The sequence below is a fragment of the Cyprinus carpio genome, chromosome A5 (assembly GCF_018340385.1).
Source record: "Cyprinus carpio isolate SPL01 chromosome A5, ASM1834038v1, whole genome shotgun sequence".
In the NCBI taxonomy this organism is placed as follows: Eukaryota; Metazoa; Chordata; class Actinopteri; order Cypriniformes; family Cyprinidae; genus Cyprinus; species Cyprinus carpio.
The window spans coordinates 29,560,581-29,586,153 of record NC_056576.1 but is presented as its reverse complement, the minus strand read 5'-3'; the positions used below and the strand labels follow the sequence as shown (position 1 = coordinate 29,586,153).

Here is a 25,573-nt window from a genome sequence, read left to right as displayed (position 1 = left end):
ATCTGCCGGCACGGCATACACTCTTCGTCTGTAAAATATATTTCGTATTTCAGTCCTCTTTAGCATCTTTGCAAATGTCCATTCAACAGAGGCGAGAATGTGGAGGATGCATTCCTTGAAGCTGCAAAGAAGATCTACCAGAACATTCAGGACGGCAGCCTGGACCTGAACGCGGCCGAGTCAGGGGTCCAGCATAAGCCCACCGCTCCCCAGGGTGGCCGGCTCAGCAGTGACGCACAGCCCCAGAAGGAGGGCTGCAGCTGTTAATGACCATGAAGACTTCACTCTCTCTATTTCTCTATTCCTTCTTCTCCCACATCCCACCTTTGCCTCCCTCTGTCTCTAAAAGCCTCTCCCCTTCCGGTATGATTGCTCATGGAGTCAGGGGCCAGATGGCTCTGCGTGATGGAGGTGTAACATAATTAATTCCCTCCTTACTGCTCTCTTCTTCCCTTCCTCCTCTTCTCCTCTGTCTTCACTGAAAAGTTGTTTTGCTTATTTCTCATACGCACACATCCCAGTGCTCCCAGAAAGCACTCGAGGGAGGACGGCTCCTCCGCTGAACACTAAACCTGAAGAGAGAAGATTATTGTTGATAAACTGAAGAAATTCGGGGTTTATCCTTTACAGATGTGATGTGCATAACTATTAACTAAACATCTCATGTACAGGAGCTGTCTATGAGTAATGTAAATGAAACGGAAATATAAGCAAACGAATATGCGTGTTGACATGATGAAGTGATCAGGAGGATATGCATCAACATTGTATGTAACATTTTGTTAAACATTCTAAAAGTGAAATATTGTATTCTGTTTTAAATTAGAGTTTTCGCAGTTTCACATCCAATCACCAAATATTTATCCCAGTTTGTACCTATTCAGGAAATAATATACATGTACTATACAGGATTAGTATTGTTTTGAGAAGAATCTCAATGGAAGGTCCATTGTAAAAAAAAAAAAAAATTCAGTCGATTCAGTTATTTTAACTTAGTAACTGTTATAGTAATATATTGAGAAGGAAGGGACACATTTTAGGTCCTGAAGAATGTTTTCCGCACTTTGCAGATTTGATTTGGTTTTCCGAGGGCCAGGAGCTTGTTTTGAGTTACTGAGGTCTAAAGTCTTTCATACTATGAGGTTTCAGATCCCCTTCGGTCTGTTCTTGAGCATGTGTTAAAATTTCAGCATCACAGTAGCTTAAGAAAAACAGACCGACAGGAGAATCATGTACCGAATGTTCAGGCCCAGCAAACCCTCATCATATCAAGATATTCATATTGTTTTTACATTGATAATGTCAGTTGCCTTATGATATGCTTTTGTTCCCTCTGATGTGCTGCCCGTTTTATTCAAAACCCTCATATAGCTTTTATCGACAGAGTTCCAGCAGTTTACTTGTAAGAGATTTTGCCTTTTCAAAAGCATTCCATTAAATTGATTTCCAAACACTGATCATGTTTTTGCGCGGAGCTGAGTTTCTTAAAGTTTTCTTAAGCATGATGCATGATACAACTGCTTTTTACAGACATCATGGTTTCCCCTAATTCAAATGGCATTAGTATCTTAAAATCTATGAATGTGTAACAAATAGGCATGAGAAACATCATTGTGGGGAAACTCGGACCAGATCTGATTAGTATAGAAATTTGAAAAAATAACTTAAAATGGGCTGATGTGATAACCAGCATCATTTGCAATGATCAGGATAAAAAGGCAAAAACAAGCACTCCAAATATGATTTTCTATTAAGTTTGTGTATTATGGTAGATTTTAGATGTGTTGTTTTGTAAACTGAAAATCCATTTTTAATTCGTTCCTACTGTCTTGCTTTTTTCACATCTTAATGACATCTGCAAAAATTAATCTTCTGCTCAGTTATGTCTTCTGTAAGTGATTTTTGTTTGTAATTATGTTAATAAAGACAATACTGTAGACTGTGTTTTTGTCCACATACACAATTGGTCGCACTGTACATAAGCAATAATGAGACATTTGAGACAAGAAACTGGAAAAGAAAATGAAAGAAAGACAAATAATTGTATTGCACACTTTAAGTTGTATTTGATTTGAGACAAACTGTATATAAAGAGAAGTGCTGTAATAAATACTGTGCATATCTTGGCTTTGAATACAAGGTCATTTTTGACAACAGTCGTAAAAATGAACATTCACTCCAAAGCACAGCCTGGTTTTTTTTTTTTTTAACAACAACATGAGTGCATCAATGACATCACATGATGAAACATGAAACCTTCCTGCATCTGTTTCACCTGTAAACACTCACAAAACATTCACAAGACATTGTCTATTTTAACATGAGCAAACATTGAGAAGGCACATATCAAGTTTCTGTTAAAAATAATTTCCTAAAGCAAATCAGAGGTAGAGAATAAACTTTCACCATATTATTTTTAACTCAAGTTTCAGTTCCTTATTTGTGTATGGAAAGTGCTGATGCCAGCCTATTTTTCTGGCATAAAAAAGGTTGAAACACATCCAGCCTCTGCTCTAACTGAAGCAGGAAGTCACTACGATGGTCTTGTGGATCTGGCTCAATGGTCTCTCTGTGCTTTTCTGGTAGATGTGGGTTTAATCAAACTGCTCCTCTGATAAGATCTGTACTCCTCTGTAACCACCTGCTTCCAAAATCTGACAAATAATGGAAATTAGTTCCTTCTTTATATATTCTGCTTGGATACTTTTCTGCACATGCAAATATTTCCTCATGTCAATGAGGCTCAGTGGAGTATTGTTTCTGATGTTTTGGCAGAGCTTCATAGTCACTCAAATAATATGAGTCTTTGGAAGAGTTGCTGAGGAGCTGGTCCAGTTTGTCAACGTGTCTGCGCAGACCCTGAATGCTGCCTTCAGTCTGCAGTCTGCGCTGACTCAGAGCTTCCTGCTGGGAGAACATGCGTCTGCGCAGTTGAACCTGGATACCATGGACAGACACTTAGATGTCAAATCTTCTTAGGCAAAATAGAATTCATTGTCTCAATGTTTGTTAGCTTCTCAAATTATCAAGATTTGGCTGTACCTTCAAGTGGTCCTCCTGCTGCCTCAGTCTCTCCCTCAGTGCTTCGCCTCGCCACTGTTCATCCTGTTTGTAGCAAAAGATTAACATTAGCACTGTTGATTGCATCTAAACTCCTGATGCATTAACAATACATGATTTGCAAAAGTGCCACATTTGAAAATGTTACTTTAGAGCAGTGATTGCCAACTTTTTTTTGACTCCAGGGCCACTGCAGTCCACAACAATGTTCAAAAGCCTCCTAATTTTGTTTTCAAAACTTACTTTAATCTACAGGCAGGCCTAGTTTCTGTAAATTAAAAATAATTAATTTCAATTATAATTATTTCAGATAAAATATTTTAAAGCTTACCATAACTAGTAAAATGTGTATTCATTATATAAAAAAAAAGCCAATTGCATGTTAAGATTTTATTAATTTACCTGACTTTTCCAGGTTTAGAACAGTGGAAACCCTGGTTCAGCGAAGAAAAATTAAATGAAAGCTGATTGTTCACCCAAAAATGAAAGTATGTTGGTAACCAGTTTCAGTTCCATCTGGTTTCCTTTCCACTGTATTTTTTGTCCATACAACTGAAGTCAGTGACAACCGAAATGGTTTGGTTACCATCATTCTTCAAAATATCCCAAAAGTTTGGGTGAGTAAATTATGACAGAATTTTGGACTCTATCCCTTTAAGAAAGGTGAATTCAAATAAGAAATACTTAGATTTAGTTGTTTAGTTTAGTAGTTTTAACCTATTTTAGTGCTCGATTTGATTTATTTGAAATAATTTTCATAAATGTCATCAAGACGGCCCTGGTCCCCTACATGAGAACCACTTATCTGTGCATTTCTACACATATATCTGCCATACTAAAACACTTGTTTAGGAGGTGCATGTGGAAAGGCTCACCTTAGTGTTGTATGCTGGGTTCCCCACGGATAATGTAACACTGGAATGGTTCTCTTTCATGCTGTCTGTGTCTGAGGAGGCACTGGAGGGCGACTCTAGCTCCTTCAGCCCACTGTCATGCTCCACTTTGACCTGTGACCTCACAGAGCGCACACTGTCCTTGATCTCACACAGCCGAGTGTTGCCCTCCTCTTGGCTCTGGAGCTGAGAGAGGCACATGACAGCCATTCATCTTCCTCATATTTACTGATTAGCATATGCGCTTCAGAAATGAGCCCAAACTAGTAGAACAAACATGTTTATCTGCAACAGATCTATAACAGCAAACAGATGTGGTGTGTTACAGTGCTATTTCCTGTTTGTACCTTGTCTTTGAGGCAGAGCAGCTCTTGGGAAATGGTTCTGAGCTGTTCCTGCAGCGTTCTGGCTTGTTTATGGGTTTCTTGAGCAGCTTTTTCCACAGTCAGCAGGTCCCTTTGGAGACGTACACGCTCCTGAAACAAACTCAAGTTAGTCTGACGGCTATAATACATAGCAAAGCACACAGCCGGAGGCAACCACAGAATTCGTAAAATAAGGAATGTTGAAATAATAAAGTCAGCACAATATCCTGCTTTAAAAAAATACTGCTTTATAAAGTACGGCAGTGTCATTTCTCCTAGTCTTTCAAATATTTTACAACCACTTGTTTTAGTTGGCCAAGCATGCCAATGCTGATACTCATATAATCATGCTGATAGTGTTGATATTATTAAGTAAATTTAGATATCTAATTTAAAGATGAAATAACATATTAACTTTAGATGAAAAGAATAAACTTAAAACACTTGAAAAAATTAGAAATGTTGCATTGTCAACTAACTGAAACAAAATAAGCTTATGCTGAAGTACTAAAATCAAATTAAAATTTAAATAAAACAATTCAAATAAGTTAAATTAAAAGTTAAAAAGTTATTCAATATCATTAAATATGGATTTTATTATAAAAACTAATTCAAATGACAAAAGAACAAAAATTACTAAAATATTTACACTGAAGTACTAAAATTACATTAAAATTCAAATGAAAAAACATTAAATTTGAATTAAATAAAAGCTAAATAGAAATATAAATCATAAAAAAGAACATAACATTATCAAATAACAAAATTACTAAAACTTAAACTTTAAATTGAAAAGAAAACAAAAAAAGAAAATAAACTAATTCAAAATATTAATAAATACTATAATAGTATACAAATAATACTAAAGTAACACTGAAATAAACAGCATGAAGATATACCAGAAGGTATTTTGAAGAATGATTCTGTGCATATAATGAGAGCACATGGGTTCTTAAACTACTGAACCTGAGAAATTCTTTAAAATACCTTCCTTTATGTAGCACAGAAGAAATACATCATACAGGTTTGGAACGTCATTTAATTTTGGGTGAACTATCACTTTAATACTGTTAATGCCCTTAATGCTATAGCACCTATGCAACAGCTCTATGGTCCATTAAATTGGCAGTGTAGTGCTTATGGATCAGTATGCCAATCACCTTTTCCACTCCCTGCAGTTTTTGCCTGTTTGTGTGGGTGTGGTTGCTTTGGGCCTCCTGACGTCCCTCAGCGCTGGTCCTGTCAGAGACCGGAGCCTCTTGCAGGTGACTGGTCTCCCCAACAGCATGCTGGAGTCTGGAGTCCCACTCACACACATCCTGCTCTAAACACACACTCACACTTCAGAACAACAGAGGCAAGCCGATTTGCCTTTATCAGGCTAAATGTAAGGGAACGCATGGTAATGTTGCTCATGCAGCTCACCTAGTTTATCCACCTGCTCTTGTAATGCAGTGCACTGTTTGCGCTCCCTCTGCAGGTCCATTTCTGCAGCTGTGGCCTGGTCCATCTGCTCCAGCCTAAGGGCCAGAGCGCTCTCTACTGCCTGCAGCTGGGACTGCAACTTCTTCTGCCTCAGCCTGTGCTGCAGCTCCAGATCAGTGCTCTCCTGCTGCTGCACCCTCACCAGCTACACACACATATGATGACCTCATTACCCTAAGACCCCCAGAAAATGACTCGAATTCGGGTTGCCCACATCATGCCTCGGACATAATGCTTTGACAAACTCAAAGTCTGCCACAGTTTCCCACTTCTTCAAGAATAGATCAAATGGAGATGTTACTGAGAGGGAAGATAGCTACCTAAAAATGCAGCAAAATTTATTTTTTAGCTGCACTCCCTCAAAAGACCAACTAGTGCTTTGGTTAATATAATCATAGACTATCACTGTACATATATTACAGTATTTTTCTTCATAATGGTAAAAAGTAGCAAAAAAGGCCTGCACACTATGAGTATTAAAAAAAGCAACCAACCGTGAGATAAAAGCCACAGATTTACTATATGTAAATTATTGACTTTTAATGAAGGGTGAATAAATTATGACTTTTGGGTGAACTATGCCTTTATGATCATTCATTATCCAGTTTCAAAGGATAAAGGATATGAAAAAAAATGTCTGTCAGATGACAGTGTGTCACTTCACCTTTTCTTGTTCTTCAAGCCTTGTCTGTTTCATAACCACTTCTGCCTTGAGCTCCTGCAGCTGTTGGCCCAGTCTGTCCAGCTTCTGTTGTCTCCTCCTGATCTTCTCCTCTTTCTCCTGCAGTTCGGCCTTTTGCTCCTTCTGTTGCTTCACAAGCTCTTCCCGCTGTCTTCTTGCAGCCTTCACCTCCTGAACACAAACAACAGAAACACTTTTCATGCTATAGGACAGTAACCTCCAGTAGATCAGCAGCGTCTTGCTGTAAACTCACCTCTCTGATCTCATCTAACTGAGTTTGGGATTCCACCAGCTGTTTCTTCAATCTGCTCGACTCCTCTGTGGGTAAAAACAAGCATCTCAGTGTGTTGTTTTGAAATAAACACATAAGAGCAGATGTTAAAGTGAGACTGTTGAGTGGATACCCTCATGCTGCTGCTGCAAGGCTGCTGTGTCTCTGCTGATCTCCTGATGCAGGTCGTGTGCGCGTTTCTGGTCCTGTTGTAGTTTGTCCAGCTCAGTCTGTAGTCTAAGCAGCTCTGTTTCTGCCGCCCTCGCCCTCGTCTCCGTTGCTTCCAAACACCTGAAACCATAGCAATACATTCCATTAAAGCTACACCATAAACAGGAATCCTATCAAGTCTAAATCATTTTTCTCTATCTATTTAGTGTACATTGGTCATACACTCAATGGCTACTTTGGTTCCTCAAAAAGTGCACTATATAAGAGTATTTCAACATGATGTCCAGATTAACCTGTAAACACAATCTGTATTTTTATGCATATCTATGAAAAAGAAATCAATTGACAAGTGTCAGTTTTGTTCTCTTGATGCTTAATTGTAAATTTTTTGCTAACCCAGGATGTTTCTCTCCCCTAGGCCGAGACAAAATAATAATAATATGTGGGAATGCATAGATGGATGATTTTTTGGTAAATTAAAATTTCATTTATTTTTTTAACTTGAACTATGAAAACAAAGCTATTGTTGATTATTCTGGCTAAGAACTGATCACTTAGATAATTTTTTTCGAGTCATATAGGAGCAGATGAATCTGAAATCATAATTGTCATAATAATAATAACAGAACCACTTACAACAAAGTAGCAGCTCTATCAAATATCGATGTGGCAGTCTCAAAAGTCTCAAATGATTGTTCAGACAATGGCAAAAAAATCGTGAGAAAATCTTTGAAATTTTCCATGTTACCTCTGAGCGTGTGTCCGTCTGGCCTCCAGGTTTCTACACTGTTCCTGCAGGCTGCTCCTCTCTTGGACTGCTGTGTCTGTTTGCTGCTGCAGATCGAGGCTCTTCTGTTGGAGGGAGTGCAGCTCGGCTCTCTCTTTCTCCAGCAGGTTCATCTGACTCTCAGCCTCCCCACGCTGCTCCTGTAGCTCCTGCTGCACACGCTGCAGTTCCCCACGCACCTGAGCAGCAGATAATACAATGTTAATTTCTCACATTAAACATAAGCACAGACAATACAGGTAAAAGTTAAATGTTTAGGACTGACCTGCAGCAGAGTTTCCTGGCTCTTCTCTAGCTGGTCCAGTTTCTGGTTATGCTGAAGCTTCACACCCTCTAATTCCCCACTCTCCAACTGGACCATTTCCAACACATGCTTCAGCTCTTAATACAAATTCCACACATCTGAACATTAATTAGGTGAACCACAATACTTCCCAAACTGATACTATTTGCAGATTTCTCCACTCTCTGAGCTTTCAATTTTAAGTTTGAATAGTTTGTTCAAAAAAGTAATTTCTGCACCACAAGCAGCATCTGTTTTGCAATCTTTTCTGCAGTAATCGTTTTACTTTTGCTTTTTAACACATCTTACTGGTACTTTCAAAACTGCAACATTATTATTATTATTATTTTTTTTTTCAGTTTTGACAAACTCTTTTCCTATTATCCAGCTAGATAACTAGGTTTCTTTATTTTAGTAAATCTGCTTACATTGTCACTAATGTAGAATATTCCACAGAAAACCAGACCAAAAAGAGTGACAACAAAGGATTGGCCCTCAGGGTATTATGACAGAAACCATCTCACACCGGTCATTGCTAATTGTTTAGCACTGTAATGGAAGTGAAACAGTAAAAAGGTTTCCAAAATACCCCTTCTCTCTTTACACCTTTCATCTGCCACTCACACAATTGTTTGAGCCAGATGTTGACATGCCACTCTACTGTAACAGACCTGCTTTATGTTTTTTGATGGCTGAATGGATGTTCTGCAGGCTTTCCTCCTCCTTCTGCTGCTCTTTCTTATACTGTGCCAGTCTGGTTTTCCTCTCGGACAGCTGAGAGTCCAGCTCTCCCTTCTGCACAGCCAGAGACTGCACATCCACATGAAGCTCCTACAGATATCGAGACCGTTCATAAGTATCCATCAAAAGTTCTTCCTTGATATTTAATCACTGCACTAATATTTTGTGAATGTGAAAAACCTGAATGCGCTGGTGTAATAGTTGGGCATCCTCCTCTCCCTGTCTGAGCACATCCAACAGGCCCTGCCTGTGTTTCTCCACACTAACTCTCATCACTTCCTCTTCCTTTCTCCACTGCTCCATCTTCCTGTCCAGCAAAGACAGCTCCTCCTGCTGCAACACCACCTGTACCCCCACACAAGAAACCCATAAAGTCTTTTTAGATACACAATACCGTTTAAACATTTGGGGTCTCTTTTTTTGTAATGCTTACAATGGCTGCATTTATTTGATGATCACACATAAAACAGCAATATTGTGAAATATTACTGGTCTTTAATATAAATAAATAACTATACTTTCTATTTAAGTATATTTTAAAATGTAATTTATTCCTGTGATCAAAGCCGAATTATCAGCATCATTACTCCAGTCTTCAGTGTCACATGATCCTTCAGAAATCATTCTAATATGCTCATTTGGAGCTCAATAAACATTTATTATTAATGTTGTAAACAGTTAATATTTTTGTGGAAAATGTGATTGACTAAAAAATCTATTTAATCTTAACTGTTACCTGAGCGTTGACTTCGTCCAGTTCTGTTTTGCGTTGTGTCAGACAGTCTTCTGTCTCTCTGCAGCTCTGCAAGAGCTTCACCTCCAGGCTCTGGGTCTTTCTGAGCTCTTTCTCAGCAGTTTCCAGTCTATGTATAAGAGACAGACAGTTCAGTGGAGAGACATTTCCTGCATTCAGTGATTTACTGTAATGACAGTTATCACACCTGAGAGTTGCTCTCTCCATCTTTCTGTTGAGTTCTTGAAACTTTGCATCTTGACATGCGAGGACCTCCTCTACTTCATGTAGAGTGTGTTCTTGGTCCTGTTTTCTTTTCTGCAGCTCCTCAACCTCCTCTTGAAGATTCCTGCAGCAGTACATTTACAAATCTCGATTTTCGCTAATAGCTCCAGCTCAAACAAAACTTGATACACTCTCACAGAACAGCCTAAAGTGCTGCTGTCATGCTTCATTTAAAAGTAGACCATTTGTAAGCTGATTTCACCAAAAAGTGTAAACACTGTGGTGCCTTCAACACTGCTCTACCTTTTATCCTGAACAACGGCGAATGGATAAATTGTTTGGTAAACTTTGGAAACTGTCATTATTTTTGCAGTTCTGTTGGATGCTGTATAAATTACACACAGCAGCTTTAAGGATTCAGATTGAGAAATGTGTTGCAGTTTTGTTTACCTGAGCTGTTGTTTGGTTTGCACCAGCTGTGTGGCACTGTCTTGAGCTCTCTGTTCCATCTCCACCAGCTCTCGTTCTGTCTCTTCCAATCGCCTCCTGGCCTCATTGTAGCGCTTCACGCTCTCTTTAGTCTGCAAACACACATGCATCACATCATTAGCATCTTCTTATAAGAAGTTGATGTATATATTTAAGAAGACCAGTTTTGGGAAAGCTAACAGTAGTCATTAAGCCAAACTAATATAAATATACACAAAAGAATGAAATGAGGACAAAACAAATAAAAGCCTTGTGAGACCTTGGCTCCAGTGTCTTTGAGCTCTGTCTTAGCCTCTAGTAGCAGTCTGTCGGCCTCTCTGAGCTCTGCTCTGCGCTTCAGCAGGGTTTTCTCCACACACTCCACCTCTCCCAGGATACAGTGCTCCTCCTCTGCATGTGATAAGGAGCTTTCCAGTCCACTCCTGATGAGCCAAAAACAGAAAGGCACATGATACTTTATACACATGTAGTGTACATTTCAAAGGTGTAATGTGTTATTAAGTCTATATTGAGTAAGTTATATTGGTGTTGACATGCTGACTGACGCGTGGCGCTGCAGTGTGTGGACAGTCCTGCGCAGATGTTTGATTTCCTGCTTTAAGTCTGTTGTTTTGTCCTGAAGTGCTTGCTGTTCTTTCTCACTGTGAGTTCTATCAGCACACTCCTCTCTCAGCCTATGCTCTGCATTCTTCAGATCTCGCTCCTGAAACACAAACCAAGACTACTTATCTTGAAAATAATGAGATTTACATGTACACTACCATTCAGCAGTTTGGGGTGGGTGAGATTTTTTTATGTTTCTGAAAGAAGTCTTTTATGCTCACCAAGGCTGCATTTATTTGATCAAAACCCAGTAAAATCAGCAATATTGTGAAATAATATTACAATTAAAAAATATATATATATATTTTAAATAAAGTGTTACACGATTTGGTGCTCAAGTAACATTTCTTCTTATTATCAATTCTTTGAATTTTTGATGAATAAAAGTTCAACAGCATTAATTTGAAATAGAAATATTTTGCAACAATTATGTCTTTAATGTAACTTTTCATCAATCTAATGTGAATAAAATAATTGATTTCTAAAAACAAAAAACTTACTGATCCCAAACTTTTGAAGTATAGCACACATAACTGGAATATGAGCAAATTCTGATTAAGAGCAGATTATCTTTTGTAACATTTATACAGTACATTAAAATCAATGTAACATTGCAGTGTAGCTCAACGGGAAATAATGTGCTTAATTAAGTTGAAATCGACATATCTCATACCAAGTCCTGATGTCCAGGCACGTTACAGTGCAGCGTCCCACTGGGCACCAGAGGAATAGTAAGATTGCTGGGAGGAGGTCCATACACCACCCTGGCTCCATCATGTGGCGGCCCATAGAGGACTGTACTTGAGCCAATGGGAAGGCCAGGCACAGAGTGACTGTAGATAAATGATCCAGGAGGAAAAGCAGTACCATCAGGTAGAGTAAATCCAGCAGAGACTGATGGAGGCATGAAGCGTGTTCCAGACACGCCCTCTATATCGCTCTCTCTTCCACTGTCTCTGAACATCTGTGCATCTGAGGAGACATGAGGACAGATGTTACAGTGCTGACATGATATTGACCATGATGACTCTGAATTGGGGTTCCATGGCACTTGCCTCTCTTTCCATGAGGGTGCGGATGGGGTGAATAGACCCAGTATCCTCGATTAACAGGAGGTCTTCTCTCCCTGTTTGCTCTGTGGCCGGACCGCTGGCCTCTCTCAGGGGACTGTGGGTGCACAGAGCCCAGTCCTGAGTCTTGTGTGCCCTGAGATCCAAAACTAGGGGCCTGAGGACAAATAACATGCCGATTACAATAAAAAACTGGCATTTACATTTACAAGTGCATTCCTTTTCTCATGCTAAAATAATGTTTCAGAACATGATTTCTTACATTTTGATTTGATGGTACATAGTGCCAACATCCTGTGTTTGGCAGGGGATCTCCTAAACTGGACAGGAAGTTATTCTGCTGTAGGAGAGTCTCCCTCAGTGCTCCAATCTCTTCCAGAAGCTCTTCTAGATTTCCGTTGTTAGCTAAATAAACCACAATAAAGAACAAGTCCCATTTTTGCCTTGAAGGAAATGTGCATGGTTCTTGCCCACAAAACATGCCACCATGATGCTAAGGTGTTTTGAGGGGCTGACATGTAAAGATGGCAAACAAACCTGCTTTGGCTTGTGCTAGTTGATCTCTGAGACGTTTGGTTTGGGCCTGTTGTCTTTTCAAGGTTTGGTTTAATCTGTCCAATTCTTGCTGTTGAATACTAGAGATTGGGACACTGTGGAGATTCCCTTCTGTCTCACGAACCTACAGAAACCAGATAATGAGTTAACATATAGAGGTGGGGACAGTACATTAGTAAACTAAAGGTACCTTTTCACTATACCCAACACTTTCTCCTATCTACTGTACAGTGGTCAACATTTGAAGTGGATCAAAAAAGTTCATCAGAGTTGTCCTAAGACAAGAACGAGAATTGTTTTGGTTTTAAGACAACTTTTATGAAAGATTTTAATCCACTTCAAATGTTGACTCCTGTACTTCACAACCAATCTGAAAGTTAGTCAGATAAAACTGAAGACTGAATTCTGAAGATTCTGAGCAGACACATTACCCTATCTCTCAAATGCTTCTGGAGAACCTCAATTTCTGCTTCAGCATTAGCCAAGTCCTGAATGGCCTGGGCAGCCTGAATCTTGGTGCTCTGTAACTCCACTGCATTCTAAATACATATAAATAGAACATAAATAGAATACATATAAATCATCAGTGAACTTCTCTCACAGAGATTTTTGTCCCGAAAGATCCCAAGTAGTCTGCCCTGTGTCTTACCGCTGCTCTCTCCTGATGTATTTTCTCTATAGTGCTATGAAGAGAGTGAAGTTTGTCCTTCGCTACTGTCAGTTGTTGGGCAGCCATTCTGTCAGTAGAGGAAAATGATCTCCTGAGCGCCTGCAACTCCAGACTGAGAGATTCTAGCTGCTCCTGAGTCTGACTCTCCTCAGCTTTCACCTAGAAAGACAACAAACTATTAAATACATAGCTGCTGAAAGCAATATCCAAAGTAAAAATACAAGTTAAGCTCTATTGTGCAATAAATTAATCATGGCATTTCTTTAATGGCATTGGTAACTATAAACTCTAATGCAGTGTCCACAGGGTCCAAAAGTTTTTTTTTCCTTGCTAAGGTTACCTAAACCTAACATTACATTACATTTCAACCTCATAGCAAATCTAGACAGGTGGAGCTGGGGAGGAGGAAGGCTGAAGAAAATTCAGCCTGGAAGAACCAATCAGCCACTCAAAAAACAGAAGAAAATCAAAAAGGTAGCAAAAAAAAATGTATAATACATAATAAATAAAAATAACAATCACTCTCATTCTGGCACCTGTGTATCTTGTTCTTCTAATTCAGCAAGAAGACGGTCCCTGTCCATTTCTGTCTCCTCTAAACGCTGCAGCATCAAATACTGCTGCTCTTGAGAATCTTCCAGCTCCTTCCTCAATCTATGGAGCTCCGCCTCCTCACCCCTTCTCTCTGCTGCCTGCTGGAATAAAATAAAGGGAGTAGGGCTGGGAGATATATCGAACGATATGATCATGCGTATCTAGTCAGTAAAGCCGGTTCCCTGATTAGCGCTAAATCGGCATCACCTGCTTTCAAGTGGAGCGCCATTTAATAGACAGAGCCGTAGTTCACTGACAAGGTACGCAATATCGCGTTCATTATCGAAGATGAATCGCCTTCGATAATGAACGCGATATTGCGTACCTTGTCAGTGAACTACGGCTCTGTCTATTAAATGCCGCTCCATTTGAAAGCAGGTGTTGGTGATTTAGCGCTAATCAGGGAACCGGCTTTACTGACGAGATACGCATGATCATATCGTTCGATATATCTCCCAGCCCTAAAAGGGAGATCAGCATCTCTTCATACTAAGTCATTATACTGCAATATGTGAGCATCTGAACTTTAGATATGGCTATGTAACTGAAAAGTCTATTTTAAATAATGATTTTTTGAATTCCACAACATCAGCTCACCTGAGACTGGTATCTTTCTTGGCACTTCCTGAGTCTCTCTTTGAGTGAACTCATCTCTCCAGCAAGTCTGTCCTGACAACTCTGGGCCTCGTCTCTATCTCTCTGAGCAGCAGATACCACACGATGCACCTCCTGTTGTAGCTCTATGAATTTCTTGTTCATTGGTTCCCCAAGGTCTTCAAAGCTGCAACAGGAAAGGATAACAAAGACATATCACCATCTGATGGACACATCTGTAGCCACAGTCCACTTATTATAATTATAATATCCAATAAGAATCTATAATACCTTAGTTCCTCTTGTCCTGTAGCTATGCCTCTTCTCAGCTTTTCTAAATGTTTATTCACACTTTCTGGGCAAAGAAGCTCCTCCCTAACCTGCTCCAAATCATCCTGAAGAGCATCCACCTTCTCCTTAAGACTGTCTCTTTCCTCCTATGAAAGACATTTTTCTTTTAGCTAGGGATTCAAAGATTTGAGACTTACTGGAGTTTGAATGATTCTCATACATCAACAACATCAGAATGTACAGCACACATTTTTACAGGCTCTGAGAAGGGGTTGAATGAGGTGAGAGTAGTGCATCCTCTGGTCTTTCCAAGAATCCTCTTTTCTAAGAGGAAAAAGTCTGACTGAGCTTTATTATTCTGGTATGTTGTGGTCTAACACACCTGAAGAGCGTTGACTTGTTGCAGAAGCTCTGTGTTCTCAAGCTCTCTGTCGGCAGCCATCTGCAGCTGTGCCAAAGCATTCTCTTTTGCCTGTCTTTCTTTCTGCAGCTCCGCCTGCAGTGCAGAGTGCTCCATCTGTAAATGTAAAATTTTTCCAAAATGAATGCAAACACTTGTTTTCTCATAATACACATGAAAGAATGTGCAAATGTAAGATCTGAATGGGCGGAAGACAAGATTTTCAGTGAATAGTCTCTTAAATTTCAGCTTGTTGTTGAAGCATATTTTAAGAAAAGATGGATGAGGACATATAAAGAATATTTAAAATATATTGCACGAGTTGTTCCGAGAGTCATTCCTTTATGGAGCTTGACAGGCACTAGTCAGTCTTATCTATTTTTATGGAAATGGCCAATGTGAATATACAGCCTAACATTTTGTGAAATGTAAAAAAGTTTGGAGAAACAGGAGCAGATTTTTTATTTTCAGGTGAACTATGCCTTTACAAAAATGGCATTATCTTATGCACATACTGTATATGAAAAAAAACTATGAATACATTTCTTACTTGACTGAGTCGACGCAGTCTGCCCAGCTCCTCCTTTAGTTGTGTGGCCTCAGAATCTCTCTCCTGCAGTTGCGTCTCCAGCTCTGCCTCATATTCACTGACCTGCCCCTGAGCCTGCTTCAGCTCTTCATTCTCCTTCCTCAGATCCTCCAACACCTGCTGTTGACACTGAAGCTCTTATAACACAACAAACAATATGATAATGCTGATTTGACTTATTACAGAGTAGTGTATTAAAACTGCTGCTTTGATATGTCAAAAACAGACTCCAACCTCCTGTGCACTTTTAGCACTCAGTGCTTCTTTCTCCAGCTGTGTGCACTGCAGCTCCTTCTCACACAGGAAGCGCTGCAGAGCGTCTTTCTCTCTCTGCAGACGTCTGCAATCTAACTGGGCTCTTCGTGCTTGGTCCTTCACGCCCTGCAGATACTCCTGGAGACCTGAGATGATGCCCTCCAGGTCACGCTTGAGTGCTTCATTAGCAGCGATCTGACCTGAAAGATTAGAGATTGGTTCTTTTAGCTTATTTGATGATTTTTAAAATATTGTAATCATCAGATCAAATGCTATCTAATGAAGGGTAAAAAACAACAACATTTTAAAAAAGTTCCTCACCATCAGTAAGTTGTTGCTCTAATTCTTTGATCTCCTGTGTCTCCTTGTGGATGCGTGTGATCATCTCATCCAGCCTGCTCTCCAGTTCCTGGTGCTTTCTGCTCATGATGGCCAGCAGCTGCGTCTTCTTGGACAACTGAGCCTTCACATGGGCCTGCAGGAGTGATGGCAGAGAGAGTGCTATTACATGATCAATTCCGCTGTTTTTTTTGTCTCCAAGGCACCCCTTTGTCCAATACAATATTCTCCAAACTAAGCTGATATGTATCTCCGTTACTTCTGTTGTAAGAAAAGTAAATTAATTAAAAAAATATATCAGTTTAATATTGTATTTTATTATTTTATTATCGTTTAATATTATAATCTTTATTTTTAGTGGGTTTTATTTTTATTAAGATTTATTGCAGCCCAACTTTAAGGTTTCTGAGGTAATTGTCACTGAGAAATTGCTAGTAAATCTCACAATTAATTACAAAGAAACTGTAAGTAACATTGAATTTAAAGTGAAATTTTAAGTGGAAAAACATTTGGATAGCATTTTCTTCTACAACAATCGCTTTGTTTTATTTACACTATTGCCTTTTTTGCTGTTGTAATTTTACTTACAACTTTGAAAAATTATTTTTTATAATGTTCTATCCACTCAAAATAGTTAACAAAACAGTATGCATATTGGATGTGAATTCTCAACCACTGACTTCCTCTTCCCTCCTAATATATATATTATCTCAAAGTGAAAATGTAACACTTTCATTAAACATTATTTTAAACAATGCCTTGTTCACAGGCAAGTTTGCTTTAAAATCTTAAACTAACAATATCTATAAGTAAAGAGTGCAAATGTACTTAGATTTATCTAGAGGTGTACTGATTTAATACTGTGCCTTGTTTTTGTCCATGGCTGTCATAAAATATGCAAGCCAGAAAACTAGGATGACATAATGCCTTTGCAATTTCCTGTTATAAACACAGAAAATATACAACATTCGTGAAACATCAAAATGTAATGATCAACTTTAAAAAACGAAATAATGTTCAATGATGTTAGATAGCAATAATCACTTCTACAAACAACATTACAAGCCCCAGATTGCAACAGTATGACTGCAGCCTCCCATGAGCCCCTCCTAAACCCCAGTGGGGTACTTACTGAAGCAGTGTGGCTGCCATCTCTTCGCTTTCTGTCTCTATATATCCATTTTTCTCCTGTTGCTGCCCCACGAGGGGTAACAGGGGCTCCTTGTGCAGAAAGAGAACATTTCCTGTCTCTTTTAGCACTGTTACTCTAAACTTCAGAGCTTTTTTTCCCATGGACTCCAACTATTACTAAAAGCAGCCCCCTCCTCTAGACTTCATTCTCCCCCTCCTCCTCTATCCCTGCACTCTTCCCACCCTCCTCTCAAATCTCTTTGAATCAACACAGGAAACTTTCGGCAGCCTCAGCCAATCAGTGTCTGTGTCTGTGGCCGGGTGGGACTAGGCTCCACCCACAGCATCAACAGATTTCCCAGGACAGAAGTGCTCTCTTCTTTCTTAAAGAGACAAGAGCCTCATTTATATGCCTGCAACTCGTTGCTGAGCATCATGGGTTAGTGATGATTAATTCCGTAGAGAACCTAATCTTATTATACACCTATGTTGTTAGGGAGGTTCCACAACACATCAGTTATTTTGCATTCATTTTGTCCTACACTGTTTGCATCTCAAACATTTTCTTTAACAGAAAACTGGAAGTTGTTATAAAACATAAATATGCTAAGGATCTAACATCTGAATAAAAATCTGAATAGTTCAGAGGCTTATGGCAAAAACACAACATACACAGACAACAAACCATTTTATACTCATGGAAATTATTCTGTGGCATTTGCAGATGTTGCCGAAGACATAGCGCAAACCTTTAAGAGTGATCACGCATGGGTGTAAACAGTAACATGTTGCAGAAATATGGAACTGTTCTGTTTCTGTAGGAAATTTATATTTATTAATATTTCAATGTGAATGTATTTCAAAGCATTAACTGTACAATGCAATATTTGTTCTAAGCATATTTATCAATTTTACTTTTAACAGGATGTTCACTTAAGGCTAATCAATTGCTTTACTAAGATTTTTTTTTATCAATTATTAATATCAAACATTTATTTATTGAACAATCTGTGTCTTTTTGCCACTGTGTTATGCAAAATAATAAACCTCAAGAGGATTATTTTCATGAGGTTGTGCAGACATAAGTGTTACTGACATGTCTGGGGTCACTGGGATCCAGGCTGTGCAGTAGATTTTGTAGCTGGTCCATTTCATCCTGAGCTTGAATCCTCTCAGCATTCAGCCTGTCCAGCTGCTTCTCCATAGCCTCCATCTCCCCTCTCATCTCTCCCAGCCTCTGGATCCTCCTCTGAAGCTCCTGCCTGAGCTGCTCCTTCTCAGCCTCACAGATCTATGTGCAAATCAACAAACTAAACAATTCAAAAATGAATCTGAACATAGTCTCTGCCATCAAATTTGATTTAGAACAGAGGAAATTGCACAGACTCTCTCAAGAAGAACTACTAGTGCCGTTTTCAAAAACAGAGCCATTCACAGAAGAGGTTTAAAGGGGAACATCTCACCCGTCTCTGAGAAACTGTCTCCTCTAGCTGCCGGAGCTCTTCACTGGCTTTAAGGATCTGCTGTTCTTTTGCCTCAATTTCTTTATGTAACTGCTGTAATCGTTCCTCAGCTAAAAACAAAACACAAACAGTGGCCCTATAAAAAGGGAAAATGTCCTCCATCGCTCATTTGCAGATGCCGTATGGATGGATTTATGTATTTATTTGTGGGGCTACTGTACAGAATCACAAAATTACGTCATTACAAGTCATTTCAGTTTTATTTGAAGGTGTTATTGTATATACAGCATGCACAAGCAAGGTGATTCTATGCAACGTAGACCCAAACCTGAGCAGCAGTGCAGATAATAAGACAAAAAACAACAAATTGTTACGAGTAAAAATGGAATAGCATGTGTGTAACATTCAAATGTTATTTTACTTAACAATTTAGACCTTTTAATATAATGTGAGAACACAGTGTCCTTTAACATTTGTACCTCTAAGCTGAGCATGTCTGGACATGTCATGTTCTCCTGGGCCGTCTGTCTCAGTCGGGTCTACTGAGGAGGCCTTCTTCTGGTCTTGTGTACCCATGCTATTCGTCTCCAAGGGGAATGTGATGTTCCTTTTCTGACGAGACTTTCCTATGTATGGACTCTCGCTAGAAAATTTCTCTACCTCCACCTCCTGAACAACAATGAGAATAATCTTCATAAAAAACAATATAATCTTACCATACACAAATCAGCACTGTATGATATAGTTCTTTAATGATCAGATAAATGTCTATAAATCCACTAATATATAAAACATATTGTTGTTATTGGGACTGAAGTCATTTTGAGCCTACGTATTGCAGAATTCTTCAAAATCATAATCATAATCATCAAAGATCAAATATGAAATGTCACCTATGAATGAATCAGAATGTAGCACCCTGTTTAAACCTTACAATGACCAATAATCCTATTATTATAAAAAAATGTTTTGTTTGTTTTCTTTGCGTAGAAGTTTAACTAAATTAATTAAAGCTTCATACACTACATTTTGAATGAAGAAAGCATAAGAGACTTCAACCCTAAACTTATAATAAATTTAGAGATTAAAAAAAAAAAAAAAAAAAAATATATATATATATATATATATATATATATATATATATATATATATATATATATATATATATATACACACACACACACACACACACACACACACACACACACACACACACACACACACACACACACACACAAAAAAAAAATGAATACACACAATGAATGTCCAAAGCTCTAGATATTAATAAACCAAAACAAATACGTACAGGATCTGGATAAAATGGAAGAGGTTCAAACTTGGCATCAATTTTGTGAAAAGCCAACTCCTGCTCAAGCTCATAGTGTTTCTGACAGGCCCGGGTCAACTCCACTGTTTTTTGCTTCAGCTGTGTAGTGAGGAAGAGCTCATTTAAACACAACACTTTACATACCACCAGAAAACACATCAGCCACACTTTACTACAAACTTTAAGGATACATGTTCTACAAAACTTTTACACTCATGGAAATACACAGAGCAATGAATGAGATTTCCATTAATATAGAATGCATGCATGCAGAAACATGCTAAAGAACATAGCAATACCATACCGTCAACATCGCTCTCTAAAGCGAACACCTGAGAGGATAGGAGAACATAATGTTGACATCATACAGTGATTAGTGGAGCACATGTGAATACCTGACAGAGAGAATCCAGCAAAGGAGCTTGATGTGGAGGCTGAGATTGAAGCAGGAATGAAGAGAAGAGGCATGCAAAGAGTTTACGTAAAAGCACAGTAGTGAAAGATACATCAAATCAAAAGGGAAAAGAAAAGTTTAAAGGATAGAAAATTTAGCTTTGCCATAAAAGGAATTAATTACATTTTACAGCATATTCAGATAGAATGTAGCTATTTTAAATTGTAATTATATTTCACTATAGTACTGTTTTACTGTTTTTTTTGGATCAAATAAACGATGCCATGATAAGCACAAGAGACTTTTTTTTAAAAAACATTTTTAAAAAAATCTTAATTATTCCAAACTTTCAGTAGATTATATGTCATCTAATTTTAAAATTGTTTTAAATTAAAAACAAACAAACAAACAAACATACTGTGCAGTGTAGTGAAGCAATTAGCATACAATTGCTGTTCTGATTGTTTAAACAGTTTCTGTTCTCTTTTTCCAAATGCAAACTCTCATAGATGTTCTGTTCAATTAAACAGATGGCAACACACAAAAACATTTTTTCAGCACTGTTCACAAAGTACCTTTAGAGCAGGTGACAAAAGCATGGAGTAAGAAGAGAGAGCTGAACAGGAAATTGTCTAGAAAAGACAGGAAAGGGAAATTTTGGAACATGAATCTACTATGCTTCTACTATGCTCACTACGAGTGCATTTTGAGTTTGCAATAAGGAAATTAAAGATTAAAGTCAACATGTCATTATTTGCATTAACATTATTTCCGTCATAAGTCAGGATGTTTCAGATATGGAGCAAGTTATTAAATTCCGATTAAGGATTAAGAGAATATTAATTTTTTTGTCTTTGGATCAAAATGCAGTGATGAACTGTGCATAACAGCATCAGGACAACGTAAGGCAAGACACCGCAAGTGGACAGGGCAACTATTTAAACTAATAGATATCACCATAATACTTCCTCAGTTGATTAATCACAGTATATTAAAACAAATTGTTTTAGTGGTTCCTGTGGCTCAGTGGTAGAGCATTGCGTTAGCAGCACAAAAGGTCATGGGTTCATTTCCCGGGGAACACATACTGGTAAAAAGAAAAAGAAAAAATGTATAGCCTGAATGCACTGTAAGTTGCTTTTGATAGAGTCTTCTGATTGGTTAATTATTTTATTATAAATTTTTTTGTGTGTTATGTGAATATACAACTGAGGCATTATCTAATTAAATAAGCACATTATCTAACATATTAATTTGCATACATTTCCAGAACAGAAATCTAAACATTTGATAAAGTTTAATATTGTTGACATATTACAGTTGAAGGTTTCACAGAGGTTTTGGACACCTCTTCTCGCTTTTTCATAAATCAAAATACAGCCAGAAATAAAAATCCAGTTTTTTTATGAATAAAATGTTATATAGGTAAGCGGGATTTACATATGAATAAAGCTCTCTGTAAAAAAAGGGGGAAAGTCTGGTACATGTAAGTGCTCTGAAGTGGGACTCTTCGGCTCAGTGTAGGAGAAAAAAAACAATAATTTTAGAAAACAGCCTTTAAAGAAATGTATTATAATTGTAATTTTTCTTTCCACTAGTCAGAAAGAACTAGTGTATGTAAAAAGCAATGGTTCCCCTGTAGTATCTTGCCTTCGGAAAATATATAATTAAAAAATAAAAGTACAATATTTCATTTTGAGGTTTTGTTAGTGGTGCTTCTTAAGGAGATGCTCTGAAATGAAACTATTGTTTACATGTGATATTACAGTTGTGTGTGAGGACAAAATGATGACAGTGAAGGCTCATCACCCACCAGTTCAGAATTGGTGTCCAGTTCTCTCCGGAGTTCCTCACGACTCCGCTGTTGCTCCTGATGCTGTTGCCTCAGGTTCTGATTGAGCGTTTCCTGCCGCTCTAGCTCTTCCAGTGCTGTGGTCCGCTCTCTCTGAAGCTGTGCAATGTCTTCAGCTCTCAACTCCAGCTCTTGCTCCAAACGCTCCACTTCCTCTATAAGGACAGCACATTGTAAAATACCTATGAAGATAAAATAAATGTAGAAGATAAGATGGCGTACCCATGTGAAAGCGCTGATGCGCTCGCTCTCTCTCCTGCGGACTGATTGGTTGTCCATCCAATATTTCCAGTGACCTCAGATGGAAGATTAGGAAGAGGTGATAATGGGGCAGGCTGGAGATGGGGTTTTCTGCTAATGTCAGACATGTCAGGTTCTTCAGGGGCTTCAGTTTAGTTATCTCATGAAGCTAGGTCACAAAGGTAGAGAATGTAGCAAGAAACATAAATGTGTATGAACAAAAATTGAACATCAGTGAATTACTTTTAATGTGAAATATATGACATTAAAGGAACAGTTCATCCAAAACTGAAAATTCTGTCATTATTTACTCACCTCCAAACCTGTATGACTTTCTTTCTTCTGCCGAACACAAAATAAGCTATTTTGAAGAATGTTGGTAACCAACCAGTTTTGGTGCCTCTTGACATCCACTGAATTATTATTATTATTTTTTTTCAAAATATCTTTTTTTATGTTCCACAAAAGGAAGAAGGTTATACAGGTTTGCAGCAATATGAGGCTGAGAAAAACAAATTTTTCTTTTTTTGATTTTTGGGTGAACAACCCATTTGAGGTCTTTTTTGTTGATTGGCTGTTTTAAACACATGATTAACAAATATAAGCAAATGCTGAGACAGAAAAGCTCAGATAAATTGTACTCACTGAGAATATCTTGTTGCTCTGTAGATTTATAGTATGAAGAGATCTGAGCTTCTTTGCCATCCAAACTGGAAGATGTTCAATTTGGTTGAAGGCCAAATTCACAACCTGAAGATTTGTCATGTGTTCCAAACCTTCAATTTTTCTGCAGATAAATGAGAAATAAATTATATTTAAAAACTTGTATTGGCCTTTAGAACATTATACCATTCTATCTTTTATTCTACTATGGAATTTTAATTTTTAATGTAGCATACTACCACATTTTTTTTTTGTAAGGGAATGTTTCTTGTTAAGCAGACAAATGTAACATTCTTACTGTATCCTGTTCCTTGAAAGGTGGAGTTCCCGTAATTGACACAGTTTCTCTAGTTTTTCAATTCTCTCAATCCTGTTGTTACTGAGGTTGAGAACCTGCAAGCGCTCACACTTATCCAAATTTTCAATGTACTAAAACACACACACACACACACACACACACACACACACACACACACACACATGAATGCAAAAAAGTCCAATTAATGCAAAAGTGAATGCAATTATATAAATTTGACCACTCACACTGATCATTAATCAAATAATATCGAAATCTTACCCTAAATTGTTTGTCACTTGCCATAGATGTAGACAAATTCAGGGTCCGCACAAGGACTAAATTTTCACATTTAGTCAACCTCCTGATCAGGTCTTCTGTGATGTATCTCGTCCCCTTATATTGTCTTTTGTCTATGAGTAGATGTTTGTGAAAATGAATGGCACACAAATGCTGGTGGCAGCCAAGTAATTAATGATCTGAAAAAGCTGAAATATTTTAATTTGTCCACTAACAATGTTCAACTGGGGACATACATAATACTTCAGGATTATTCTGTCAATTTATAAATAATATGCATATTTTCACTGCATCCTAGTGTTTAATATCATCCTTGACTGTCTCCTTTGTTTTGCCAAGGCAAATTTCATAGCCGAATCCTAAAAATACATATCAATAAACACTTCAGCTTCATTAGAAAATACTCTGAATAAAAATATTTTGTTAACTAATGGTATTTAAGTAAATTTTTTCTTTGTTTCACACATTACATGCCTCGTGTTTGATCTCTGTTGTCTCTTTGGCAAATAAGCAGACTAACTATGAATAAAACTTCAATAGGGCCAAAACTGTTGGTTATGACAAAAAAAAATCATAATAATTGAACAAAAATTCACACAATATTAAAATGACTTATTTCATTTTTCTTTTAAACAAAAACATTTTAATGATGGAGTTCCATAGTTTGAGATTTAAAAAAGTATGGGTCTGAGACAAGAGTAAAACAAGAAAATTGATACAGAAAAGTAACTTGAAAAGTACCAGAGATAATGAAGGCATGGTGAAATCGCTAAGTTTTCATAAAGATCAACCCCTGGGATATAAAAGTACCCAAAGGTGAAGAAACCTCCACTTCTTGAATGAATCTGGAGAAATGACTTTAATACTTCAAAACGACCTGAAAGTGCAGATCAGATAAGAGTGGCTCCTGTACTGTACCTTACATCTAGTGACATTACAAAAGACTGATTTACCCTCATCACTGGGATCATCTCGACCTCCATCCTCAGTCTCCGACCATGAGATGGTGTTTGGGGACACCGTTTTGCTCTGGAGGTTCTTGGAACATTTGGATCCCGCTGTTGGTGACCGTTTGGGCATATTACCACCTCTTTTCATTTTGTTCTCGTGGGATATTAGGATTATCTGATACCAGCGAATACGACGCTAATCCTAAACCATCACGACTGTTTAAACGTAACGTAACTGCCAGTAGTGTATTTTACTTGTATTGTTAAAATTACAATGCAGACCAAATCTGACAAAACACAAAGAACTAAAGTCACCTAATACCTAAAATGTTTAATATATGCTAAAAAGCAGTTTTACATTAACAGCATGTTCATTCGAAGTTCCACAAAGACTGGAAAGGTTTTGTTAGCCCAGTTTCCATAGCGACCGATTAGGATCCCTGGGATCATCCAGCGACCGTCAGATTATTATGCATTTGTTTTGTTTTTGTTTTTTTGTGTGGAGAAACTGTCAAAGCGGATACAGGCCTGTTTTGTTTATCTCGTGTCCCATGTCTCATTATTTATAAAGGTTTAAACTGAGCTTTCATTCTCTTGTTGTCTGATTCTCCAGCACGAACTCAAAGGATTCGCGGTGATGTTTGGATCATGTGACGCAGCTGCAGTTATTTCAAAATAAGAGTCCCGTGAACTCATAGCAGACTTCACATGCAAACAACCATGATATGTTTTCACAGTGTTTAGAAAAATAATATAATAACTGCATGCACATACATAAATAACAACAAACATTTTCCTAAACGTCTGTTTGTC

At 38.0% G+C, this 25,573-nt stretch overlaps 2 protein-coding genes across 8 annotated transcripts in view; one reads left to right on the top strand and one right to left on the bottom strand.

The window, feature by feature from the left end:
- The window catches only part of LOC109063244 (ras-related protein Rab-14-like), a 5,238-nt gene extending 3,781 nt beyond the window's left edge, over positions 1 to 1,457 (top strand). For both annotated transcript variants that reach the window (XM_042756823.1, XM_042756822.1), the window contains exon 8: positions 90 to 1,457. In XM_042756823.1, the coding sequence (XP_042612757.1) occupies positions 90 to 267 (178 nt within the window). In that variant the 3' untranslated portion in view covers positions 268 to 1,457. The remainder of the gene's footprint in view (positions 1 to 89) is intronic.
- Positions 928 to 25,573, bottom strand: LOC109063267 (centriolin). Of its 6 annotated transcripts, none has more exons than XM_042756811.1 (43): positions 24,764 to 25,573; positions 23,793 to 23,923; positions 23,514 to 23,644; positions 23,198 to 23,339; positions 22,535 to 22,721; positions 22,274 to 22,467; positions 21,036 to 21,092; positions 20,462 to 20,500; positions 20,046 to 20,165; positions 19,219 to 19,408; positions 18,740 to 18,849; positions 18,373 to 18,567; positions 16,128 to 16,281; positions 15,785 to 16,006; positions 15,513 to 15,688; positions 14,945 to 15,079; positions 14,563 to 14,708; positions 14,275 to 14,458; positions 13,620 to 13,778; positions 13,063 to 13,242; positions 12,845 to 12,952; positions 12,396 to 12,537; positions 12,121 to 12,263; positions 11,844 to 12,015; positions 11,462 to 11,760; positions 10,731 to 10,888; positions 10,445 to 10,607; positions 10,147 to 10,277; positions 9,680 to 9,820; positions 9,475 to 9,601; positions 8,919 to 9,083; positions 8,669 to 8,828; positions 7,980 to 8,095; positions 7,676 to 7,893; positions 6,890 to 7,047; positions 6,739 to 6,803; positions 6,468 to 6,656; positions 5,744 to 5,948; positions 5,479 to 5,642; positions 4,301 to 4,429; positions 3,936 to 4,139; positions 3,043 to 3,105; positions 928 to 2,937 (listed from the first exon to the last, which is right to left on the bottom strand). In XM_042756811.1, the coding sequence occupies exons 1-43, from the start codon at positions 24,906 to 24,908 to the stop codon at positions 2,734 to 2,736; spliced, it is 6,621 nt and encodes a 2,206-aa protein (XP_042612745.1). In that variant the 5' UTR covers positions 24,909 to 25,573; the 3' UTR covers positions 928 to 2,733. The 6 variants fall into 6 exon arrangements, with proteins under 6 accessions (XP_042612745.1, XP_042612746.1, XP_042612747.1 ...); XM_042756812.1 differs by having other exon boundaries at positions 13,620 to 13,775; XM_042756813.1 differs by lacking the exons at positions 20,462 to 20,500; positions 21,036 to 21,092.